General features: G+C 31.1%; 2 protein-coding genes across 2 annotated transcripts; one reads left to right on the top strand and one right to left on the bottom strand.

Moving 5' to 3' along the window:
* Window positions 1–687: 687 nt before the first annotated feature.
* Window positions 688–1,428, top strand: LOC21387463 (succinate dehydrogenase [ubiquinone] iron-sulfur subunit 3, mitochondrial). The gene is made up of 2 exons (XM_010104272.1): window positions 688–957; window positions 1,327–1,428. The coding sequence occupies exons 1-2, from the start codon at window positions 688–690 to the stop codon at window positions 1,426–1,428; spliced, it is 372 nt and encodes a 123-aa protein (XP_010102574.1).
* Window positions 1,429–6,173: 4,745 nt separating this feature from the next.
* Window positions 6,174–8,571, bottom strand: LOC21387464. The gene is made up of 3 exons (XM_010104273.2): window positions 8,304–8,571; window positions 6,815–7,135; window positions 6,174–6,488 (listed from the first exon to the last, which is right to left on the bottom strand). Exons 2-3 carry the CDS (start codon window positions 7,058–7,060, stop codon window positions 6,297–6,299), a joined length of 438 nt encoding a protein of 145 aa, XP_010102575.1. The 5' UTR covers window positions 7,061–7,135; window positions 8,304–8,571; the 3' UTR covers window positions 6,174–6,296.
* Window positions 8,572–10,851: the final 2,280 nt, after the last annotated feature.

The following is a 10,851-nucleotide window of genomic DNA, read 5'->3' on the forward strand; positions in this document are numbered from 1 at the left end:
TTGTACAAACATATAACTACTTATAAGCGTACATTTTTACCGATATTTACTGATAATTTAGGCACGTTTAATCATGTTATCCGGTGAGAATTAATTTGTTAGGTCTATTGATAAGGTATTGTTTCGAATTATAGAAATTTTATTTGATTTTAATATTCTCTTCACTTTAATTTGAATTTGATCAAATTTAGCATTCAAGACACTATTAATCACTGAAAATACTGTGACGTGAGACGCATTAATCACTAGAAATACACTACTTTTGAAGTTCTGTGTGTGTTGTTGTTGTTGAAGTAGGCCACCACGTTGTGTCCTTGTATTGCAACACATGCCAGCTTTGGAAACACGTGTCTCTATCCATGCAAGACATTTTTGAATAAGCAAACACCACTTCTCATCTTTCATCTATTTAGTTCGTTAATTTAAAATTTTAATTTGAATTAACATATAATTTTATGTAAAAAAAAATTTTATTATAATAAAAAAATTAAATATAATTATTTTTAAAAATTTTTTACTATATTAAAATTTAAATTTTAAACTCAAATCGATAAATAAACACGTTTTAATTTCACCTTCACTACAATCATTGAGAGAAAGAAGCCTACCGAAAACATACACATATACATATACATTATACAAAATACAGATATATATATATATATACAGAGAGAGAGAGAGAGAGAGATGTCAAATAACTGGATTCGACAAAGCTACAACAAGGTAGCTCGTGTTCTCGGCAAAGTTGATCCAAAGAATCAAAGCTTTCCGGTTCTAGAAGGCCACCCTGCGGCCCAAAAACACGCAGAAGGAGCAGTTGAGGCCCATGAATCCGTCGTAGAGAAAGCCACTCAGCTCTTAAAGGAGTTCAAGATATACAGATGGAATCCTGACCATCCCAACAACAAACCCTATCTCCAATCCTTCTTTGTTGACCTCTCCAACTGTTGCCCTATGGTGAATTCTTTTCCTAATTAATTATGACAATTAATGATTCTTGTTATCAAACAACAGTATTATACAACATGTTATAAAAGTGAAAAACAGTGTTATGGATAAAAGAATTTGGACAAAACCGTTGAACCTGTGAAAAGTAGAATTTTGATAAAAGTGTGTTCATCGCTATATTTTATGCTTTACTTATTAATAGTTATGACAATCACTTTTTTTTTTTTTTCAAAAATTTTTGTGGTAGGAAGTAGGAACCCTTCTTTTGCATATTACTTATTCCGTTTATATTTGGGTATTAAAATATTCTTTTTATGAGTTTATTAATTACAGCAAATGGGGTTTTTGGGATTTTTTTTTTTTTTTTTTTTTTTTTAGGTGTTGGATGCGTTGCAGAAGATAAAAGCAGGGGAAGATCCGAGCTTGAATAATAGGAGGTCTTGCAGGGAAGGGATATGCGGTGTGGGTCATGCTCAATGAACATTGATGGGACCAATACCGTAGCATGTTTAAAGCCCATTGAACCAAACACTTCAAAGGCTACTATGATTACCCCTTTGCCTCACATGTATGTCATCAAATATTTGGTCGTTGACGTCACCAGTTTCTACCACCTACAAGTAAGATTCATTGGGTTTCTTACTTCTTATTAATTTTATCGATTTAAATTTTTAATTTTAATTTTATTATGGTTAAATTTTTTTAAAAAGTGACATTCATCTTAATTTAAAATTAAAAATTTAAATTAATAAAGTGAACGAAGACTCATATAATATGTATTGTTTTTTCTTTTTTTGTGAAAAGTCTAATTTGTACATACCAATAATGTCCATAGTTAGGAGGTCATGATTATATAGTTCTAAAGTCTTGAGCCTAATTGGCGTTATGCTAGACAGAAAAGAAAAATGGAAAACTGGTTAATTGGAAAGTGCGATTCGTTTTCAAACTAATTATACTCCCATGTTCCGTCCTAAAGCCCCTCACTTTTATCTCAACATTAGAGTGATGCATCTTTAACCGACTCTCTTAACTTTTAAGGTGAAATGACAAAAATGCCCAAATAAGATAGATTAATGAGTTGGTAATGGAGGATTTTAACGTTAATTAGAGGGCTGTTAGTGTAATTTTTCCATGAATTAATGTGGGAATCATCTTAATTTATGAAAATGTGGATAAGATAGGATGATTGAGCCATGGCTAAAGACAACAAAGGCCCCAGAGGACGGTAGGGAAACAGGCACTCACCAGCGGACAGGAAAAAGCTAGATGGGTTGTATGAGTGTATTTTGTGTGCTTGTTGTAGCACAGCATGCCCTTCCTATTGGCGGAACCCTGCTCTAAGGTATGTCAACATTCTAAAACGTACTCTGCACTAATGCATAGTTATAAACCCTGTACTAATGTAGAGTTATAAATCCTATACTAATGCTTTTTTAGGAGACGTTTGGTTCATAGATTAGAATCATGAGATTAAAATTATTTTCGATTTACGTGTATTTTTGTGAGAAAAAATTGTGTAGCAAATCACGAATCATGATTCAAATTGGAGTACAAAAATTACAAAATAAAACCCGCACGAGAATAAGTTTGATTTTATCGCCAATTATTTGCACCCCAGCCCAATGATTTGCACCCCAAACGCGTGAAAAAGCATATTGGGTGAACATTTTTACCCAAGCTTGTGGGTGCAACCTCTTATAAACTTCAACAAGCTTTAGTCTCTTTTTCATGTGGGACTCTTATCTAACTTTCCAATTGGCACACTGAGAGCTTCAATTTCTCCAACATGTATATTTATATAAAAATATAGTATATTGTGTATAACATATATATATATCGGGGCGGGGGCGAAGTGGGGAATACTTCCTCCGTCTTCGTCCTATTAAGATTCGAGGACAAGATTTTATCTCCATCTTCATTCCCATCTCCGATTGTTATCCTCTATCCCCACTTTATTTGGTGCGAATCTCCACAGGAAATATTGCCATTCCTGGTTCAAATTGTTGGGGTTGGGATTTCCCTGCAACAGAACTAAAATAGAGGGGTTATTCTGCCCGCGCAAAATATATTACTGTACATAGGCATAAAGAAAGTTCAAACTTGCATGTGAATACAGTAGTTAATTCCAAAATGGAAGTAACTACCATTTGATGGTTGTTTCTATTCAGTAGTAATTATGATGAAGTGCAAGTTCCTTGGGCTAGGGGCTTACTTGCAAAATTTTTTGCAAGAATTCTTGGAGACAGAAAAATTTTGTAAATTTGCTAAATCTATAAAATTTATATACCATATCTAGACATTATAAACAGGTGCAACCAATTATTATTATTATTTTTTATTTTTTATTTTTTCGCTACATTTGCTAAGACCCCGTTTGTTGAAGTGGTTCAAAGTGTTCTGAATCAAAATTTGGGTTGAGCAGCAAATGTTTATTAGATTTGAAGGCCTATTTCAAACCATTGATGTGACAGGTTGAACCAAAAAAGAAACTCAAATCTTAAAATCAATGCTCCCCACCCCATGTTTTCAAGATTTTGAACTAAAATGCACAAGTCCCATTTGATAACGTTTTCAAAATGATAATAAAAATGAGATTGTTTTGAGAATCATTCTAGGACTAATTCTGAAATTGTATTTGGTTAATTTTTTAAGAGATTATTTTGAGTATAATAAAAAAATAAAATCGTGTTTGGTTATAATTATTAATTAATATATTTATGACATTGTTGATTAGTAGCAAAAAATGAAAACAAAAAAGAAAAAATAACTTTCAATCGTTTTCTAATTCCTTTACAAAAAACATTCTCACTATTTTTTTTTTTCGTTTTGAAAACATTTACTAAACAAACACAATTTACATACCGTTTTCAGTTTCGTGCCTTAAAAGACGTGTAAAAATGTTTTAAAAAATAAGTAAAAATTAATTCCAAATGCACCCACAATGTTTTTGACTCAAACTCACATGTTTTCTTACAAAAAAGAAAAAAAAGACATTTTTTAATAACACATCCGAACATAGTTTCATATTTTATTCACTTTTCAAACCACACTTCAAGTTAGAGGTTTCAAAAGGGTTATGCCGTGCCGGCCTAGTCCTTTTGACCCCTGGTCCATGACTGGTACAACCCTCTATAGTAAAGGGTTGGGCCTTAGGATCTCTCTCTAGGCCCAGTCCAGGCTCAGCCGTAGTTCAAACCCTTGTCTTTTAGGACTAGGGCCGGCCCTACTAAAAGCCCAGTAAGACCTTAAAGAGTCAACCCTTTAGGGCTTGCTCGGCTGATAATTTTAAAATTTAATCTTTTATATTTTTAGATTTAATGACAAAAATAAAAAATAAAGAAGTAATAACATATGCCCAAAAAAGACGTGCTTTTATTGAAATACGTAATATCATATGCCCAAAAAAATAAAACGTTAATTAAGGTCGGAAAGAAAAATTAGCACGTAATATATTATTAGATAAAATAATCAGCTCATGAAATACAAAAACTCACCATATATGGGACATACCCAAAATAAGCTATAAGAGCATACCAGTATTATACGTATATTATTAAACACTAGTAGATATTTTTATAATATTATATAATAGTAGACATTTTTAGATTCAAGGCTTCTATAGTTGACATTTTATGTAATTACTTCTATTTTCTAATCTTTTTAATAAAAAATACAAAGCTTCATATGCATGAGCCCTTCACGGGCCTGGGCTGTACCTGGGTTGTGCCTGGGCCACAGACTTCATAGATGAGGGCCAACTCTGACCCTTTTGGAGTGTTGGGCTAGCTTGGCCCGCAACAGTACAAGACTGGGCTGTGTCAAATCTTGTACTGTAGCGGGCTGGGTCGAGCCATCCTAATTGACACCTCTACATCAATTGATTTCCAAATGTCATCTTGAACCATTAGTTCAAACCACACTTTTCAGACTTTCCATTTCAAACCACCATATTTCAAACTTGCTTACCAAACAGACCCTAGTATCTAGCTATGGTTTAGGAATTTCATAGATTTAGAAAATTTAGAAAATTGATTATTTTTAATAACTTCAAGAGTTTCACATAGTCACAGACGCGAAACTACCCGATCAGACCGAACTTGAGGCTTTTGAATTCCCGAGTAATCAGATGAGGTCAAACATCTTCATTATTTTGGATTTATATTGAAAATTTAAGTCTAATTATTATATGGAGATTTTTGTGATAGGACTTGTACAAATTTTCTACTTGTAGGACTTAATTTTTCAGCTGCCATATATGTATCAAAATTATATATTCAGAATATTTTTTTATTTTAATGTGATTTTAATAAGAGATAATGATAAAAAACTTATACTATTGATATGAAATAGTATATGAAACCCTAGCGTAGAAGGACCTTATTATATAAGTAATTAAAGTACTTTTCTTGTATAGGGATGGAACTACAGATTTCAACTTTACGTTAAAATTAATAGTCTTATCTTTGCAGCAAATATATGAAGAAAATCTAAAAAGTACTCCATAAGTGTTGGCTAAATCCAACATTTACCCTCATTTTTTTTTTTTTTTTATAATTCAAAATGTATTCCCTTCGTTTTCAGACTATTCCAAAACTATCCTTACATTTTTCAGAAGAATAAAAAAGTAACCCTTTAATTGCTCAAATTTTTTGAAGTACCAAAAATAAGCTCAATAATTACTATTTAAATATTTGTTTAGCAATTAATTATGTACATTTTTCAAACATATACTCAAAACTAAATATAATCAAGAAAAAAGGAGCCAACATGTTTGGTTGATTGTCGAGTAGGACGACTAATTTGACATGTTCAAATTCACCAGTCGTGTGTTAATGACAAGGCCGCGAGATCTTTTGTTGTGCTAGATCACTTTAACCTGTCAAGTTTTGGATTTTTTACAAAATAATACTATTTTTGATTGAAAATTTTACCCTTTCCTTAAGAGGATTTGTTGAATTTTCCAAACATCGTCTTTGTTTAATTATATAAGTTTTGGATTTGTTGAGTAAGCTCAATAAATACTATTTAAATATTTGTTTTGCATTTTTTTTTTTTACGAAATAATACTATTTTTATTGAAAATTTTACCCTTTGCTTCGGAGGATTTGTTGAATTTTTTAAACGTTGTATTGGAGAAATTTGTTATATGCTCTAGCAGCAGATTATTCTTTTATTTATTTTAATTGTAGATTTGGTAAACCAGCAAATACATACATAATAAACTATTGCATCCACAACTTGATTTTAACTCTCTTATCTTGAAATTGAAGAATCATAGTCCAGGCAATTTTTGATCAGAATATGGTCATGTACATGATTCTGAAGTAGCAAAAGTTCGCACAAAGTTTCTAGCTTGGTTCTTCTTTGCTACTTTGATTTATTAAAAGCAAAACAGCCACAACAACAGGAATTACTATCATGAGAAGTGCTTGCGTGATGTTGGGTCTTGTTATCTCTGGAAAAACCACACTTCCATACTTTATTATAGCAGCACCTACTACAGATCCAACTACCAATTTCCACAAATAGTCCAAATCCTTCTGTAGAACCAAATAAAATATGCATTTTAGATAGAAATAATTACTATTAAATGACAAAAAATTACTAAGGTGGAATTGGAATGTAGCACAATTTTCACTTTTTAGAATAATTAATAATAACAAAAATGACAGTAATTATCATAACGATATCACATTATGCATTGCATACCTACATAATAATTATTTTAATGATATAATTTTTGTCACTTTTAAAATTTTACTATACGTTTAAAACGTCATTTTAGACAGTGCAAATCTCTCATCACTGCCTATAATTTGCGGTTCAAAAGAAATTGTCGAGAGAAACAGAGATAAAATAGAGGGACCTGAGAAATGAAAGCAGTGTTGTTGGTGACTTGTTGCACATCATCATTGTCTCTTTGTGGGTCGCGAGCTCGAATGGAGAGAGACACTTTTGCATTGTGGGATGAGAAGCGAAGTGGATTTTGGATGGCTAGCTTTGTTGAACTCATAACTTTCGTCGCCGGCTTTGTTCGTCGAAAATCCGATTTGGAGTAGCAGAGATTTGAGGCCATGGCTATTGCCGATATGCTCGCTGCCAGAGCCACCATTGTCTGTGTTTTGTTAGAGCGCTCGAGAACTGTCTCTTCTTTTACTCTTCAAACCATTGAAATCGGATAAAACAACTGCAGTAAATAATGTATTTTTAGATAGCACTTGAGAGTGAGGAAGAATTTTTAAGAGGAAAAGAAGCTCTGTTCTAGTGTATGTCAAATCAGGAATGGGGATCCCTTTTACAAGGATATAAAGAGAGGATGACTTTTATCTCTTTCTCATGTGTTGACAATATCTCTCTCTTTCCCATATAGGACAAGATCCCTTCTAATTTCGATGTTCTTATAGTAGAGAATATAAATCTATATTCACCTATTGACTCGTCACTGAGACGACATGGGTTCTATCCAAAATCAAGTCTCATTTTCACAAAAAAAAAAAAAAAAAAAAAAATCCAAGTATTAAAATGGTACTTCAAAATGGTTTACCAAGCCATTTTTCTAACTGCCAAAACATTCGAATAATGTACGAAAAAGTAAACCATACAAGGTAAAGCTTAAAAATTGCTTTGAAGCTCTAAGTTGGCGACTTAGGCATTTTGGACATAAAGACGGTTCAGAGAGAAAGAAATGGAAATCTTTGTAGCCAAAGCTTGAAACCGTTTCTGAGTAATTAAGGAATAAATTTGGTTGGTAAATCAAAGAGAAAAGAAGAGAATACAAGATTTAATCTTCCACAATTTGTAACCCAACACTTATCTTCAAGCAGGAAAAAAGAAAGAAAAGAACGGAAAAAAAAAAGCCCTTGTAGCCCGTATAATATTTACGTACAATGAATGTCTAATACTGCACATAAAAATGGATAAAATTATTTTGATATTCTGTATTTTTATAATATTAAAATTATATTTTAATGTGTTAAAAAAATATTTTATATCTTAAAAATCAGTTTTAAAATATTAAAATTATAAAATTTAACATTATAAATAATACATGATAATAAAAATATGTTTGGCTATAATTTTAGAGTACTAAATTGATTTTATAAAAAAAAAAAAAGGAAAAAACGAAAAAAGCCGAACGAAACAAAAGTTACCGTAAAATAATGAACAAAAGAAAAATAATCACAAATTTGCACAATGAAATAAGCATGACAAGTTGAGAATAGTGAAATCAACAACTTCTCCATTTGCACCAGAGCAAACCCCAAATCCACATGAAAGTAATAAAAAGAGATCGATTAAATGTGGACAAAATTTATAATTTTAAGGTTAAAAATATACAGGTTTGAAGGACTCACCTTCCAGCAATTGTCTCATCCAGTCGCGCAGGTTGCAGCTAGAAAAACACCAGCAACTAATTAAAGCGCAAAAAAAAAAAAAGATCTGCAACTCAGGAGAGTTTGGAAACCCAGAAAAAAGGAGCAGAGGAGGGACGGCAAAGGCCAATAAGGAAACGGCTCAAGAAGCCTCAAGAGAAGAGCAAAGAAAATAAATAAAAAATATTAAATAAATGCACTAAACGACAAAATTCAGTGGATGAGTAATCTATCGAAGACCACTACTTTGCGCTGGCGTATATGAGTACACACCAATGAAGGCGTTACTATTCTTGAACAGCCAAAAGTATTTTAAGAGCACAAATAAAAAGCCACACACACGTATATATCATAGCATAATTATTAACTCTAGCTATATAGCTGGTACATATTTGTGGACACTTGCGGATTTATTTCTGTCTATAAGATGCTTTACATTATTTTCTTTATATTTTTAGGGGAATTTCTAAGGTAAAATTTGTCCTTTTTAATCATGCTGTTATTTTAATAGTTTAATTAAGTTTATATTGACTTTATTTTATGTCACGCATTATAAATTATTAACGTAGACATTTAAAAATCAAACAATTAAAATATTAATTCAACTGTATGTTCCCTTGATTTAAAATAATACAAAAACATAAAACTATACATATATATTTAGCTCAAGATTTGTTAGGTTGGGCGATCTTCTTTAAGTCAATATTATCTGAAAGATAAATTTACAAGAACCATTAATTAATTAGTTTGTTGAGGAGAATTTGGTTAAAATAACTAAGTGAAAAAGTAAAATTAAGAAAATGACTTTTTAATTTTAATTTTATTTATTTCTAGATCTCTACTCCACAAATCTCACTCTGTCGCTCACAGATCCAAACCAAGAAGAAGCGGGAGCAGGAAAAGAAATCAACAACAAGAAGAAGATGGGTTCTGTTTCTCTGAAAATAAGCGACGGAACGGCCAGATTCAGAAGAGCAACACTGTGGCCTTCGGCGGTCAACATTCTGATGCTCGCCTCCGTTGTGACGACAAATCTCTCCTCCTCCTTCGAGTCTGGAGTGAGAGTGGAGAGGAGAGAGATTGTCATATTTTAAAAGAAAGTCATTTTGTAAATAAAAATTTTTAAAAAGTTATTTTACTAATAAAATTTTCCTATTGAGTTATTTTTAGAAAGGCCTCTTTGTTGAGACACTAGTTCTGTTTAAGACTTATTTAGTTCACATGTTTAAATTAGTGACTTTAATTCTAAATTTAAATTTTGTACGACAACTTATTAACAAAAGCTTTTGTTATTTAATTTTTTCATTAGAGAGTAAAATCAGAATTACAACTTCAAGTCTTAGAACTAAACGTGCTCTTAAAACCTTTTGATTGTTGCCTTTTAGGAACCGATGGTTACGACATTTTCTTTACGTTTTCAAATCCATCGCACATTTCTGAATAGTTGCATAGCGATAGTGAAGTACTATTGTAAGCTTCATGTAAGATTTAATCATATCTCCCCCACGGCTCAATAGTTGTTATCACAAATTTGGTGAGATTGACCTACACAATGGAAATCCTTATAGAGATGCCTTGGTATCGAGCACCACAATTAATAGAGAATTGACCCTATTTAATGGGTGAACTTATTTTCTGTATGGTGATAAAACATTTCTGGTGCCTTTTAGCATGTTCCTGTTAAATACAATACTAATTAGCGAAAGATTATCTCCGATACAAAATGATAATACTAATTGCATATTTAGCATAAAAAAATGTGTGACATATTTAACATGTTATTTTCATTTGTGCTTCAATACTAATATTATTTCAAACTCTAAATCTAATTTTTCTTAATCATTAAACTTTGGACATTACAAAAATAAAATTTTTAATTTTAAAATAATTTAATTGTACAAATGTTATTGTAATTAAATAAAAAGTAAACATAACAACTAATAGCATTTAAATGTCAAATTTGCCCATTTGCAATACTTGGTGGTAAATTTGTCACCGAATATAGAATATGACAAGTTTAACACAAAAAATAGCATTGCATTAAAGAGTAATTTTCTTACTCAAATGCTAAACTTTAACATTGAAACACTAATTTAACATTCTATTAGAGATGCCTAACAATGACAATTCAGTATATGCAGAAAACATCTGCATTAATGAGTTAATAAGTACACATATAAGTCCATCAATAATCCTAATTTTAGCTAATCTTCTATCAGAAAAGGAAAAAAAAAAAATACCGAGCAGAGACAAGTTTCTTAATTAAACCTTCTTATGCTAAAATCCAATAACAAAACAAGTTTTCAGTCTATTTTTCTCATTAGTTAATGTGTTGTAAACGAAATTTATATGATGAATGGTTGAAAAAAAATGAGGGTTGTTATGGTTTTGTACATACTTATTATTTATATTATTCTAATATGATTTTGTGCAGACTTATTATTTATATTATTCTAAATAATTAAGTGTCATTATGACCTTTAATTTTTTATTTATTATTTAAATAATTATTTATTTTTAAATAGAGTTA

The sequence above is a fragment of the Morus notabilis genome, unplaced genomic scaffold, assembly GCF_000414095.1.
Source record: "Morus notabilis unplaced genomic scaffold, ASM41409v2 Scaffold2021, whole genome shotgun sequence".
NCBI lineage: Eukaryota > Viridiplantae > Streptophyta > Magnoliopsida > Rosales > Moraceae > Morus > Morus notabilis.

Excerpts from the sequence above, each read along its gene's own strand:
- LOC21387463 (XM_010104272.1), top strand. The coding sequence starts at position 688 with ATGTCAAATAACTGGATTCGACAAAGCTACAACAAGGTAGCTCGTGTT. Across the intron at positions 958-1,326 it reads TCTCCAACTGTTGCCCTATG|GTGTTGGATGCGTTGCAGAA; the intron begins GTGAATTCTTTT and ends TTTTTTTTTTAG.
- LOC21387464 (XM_010104273.2), bottom strand. The coding sequence starts at position 7,060 with ATGGTGGCTCTGGCAGCGAGCATATCGGCAATAGCCATGGCCTCAAAT. Across the intron at positions 6,489-6,814 it reads ACACTGCTTTCATTTCTCAG|AAGGATTTGGACTATTTGTG; the intron begins GTCCCTCTATTT and ends TTGGTTCTACAG.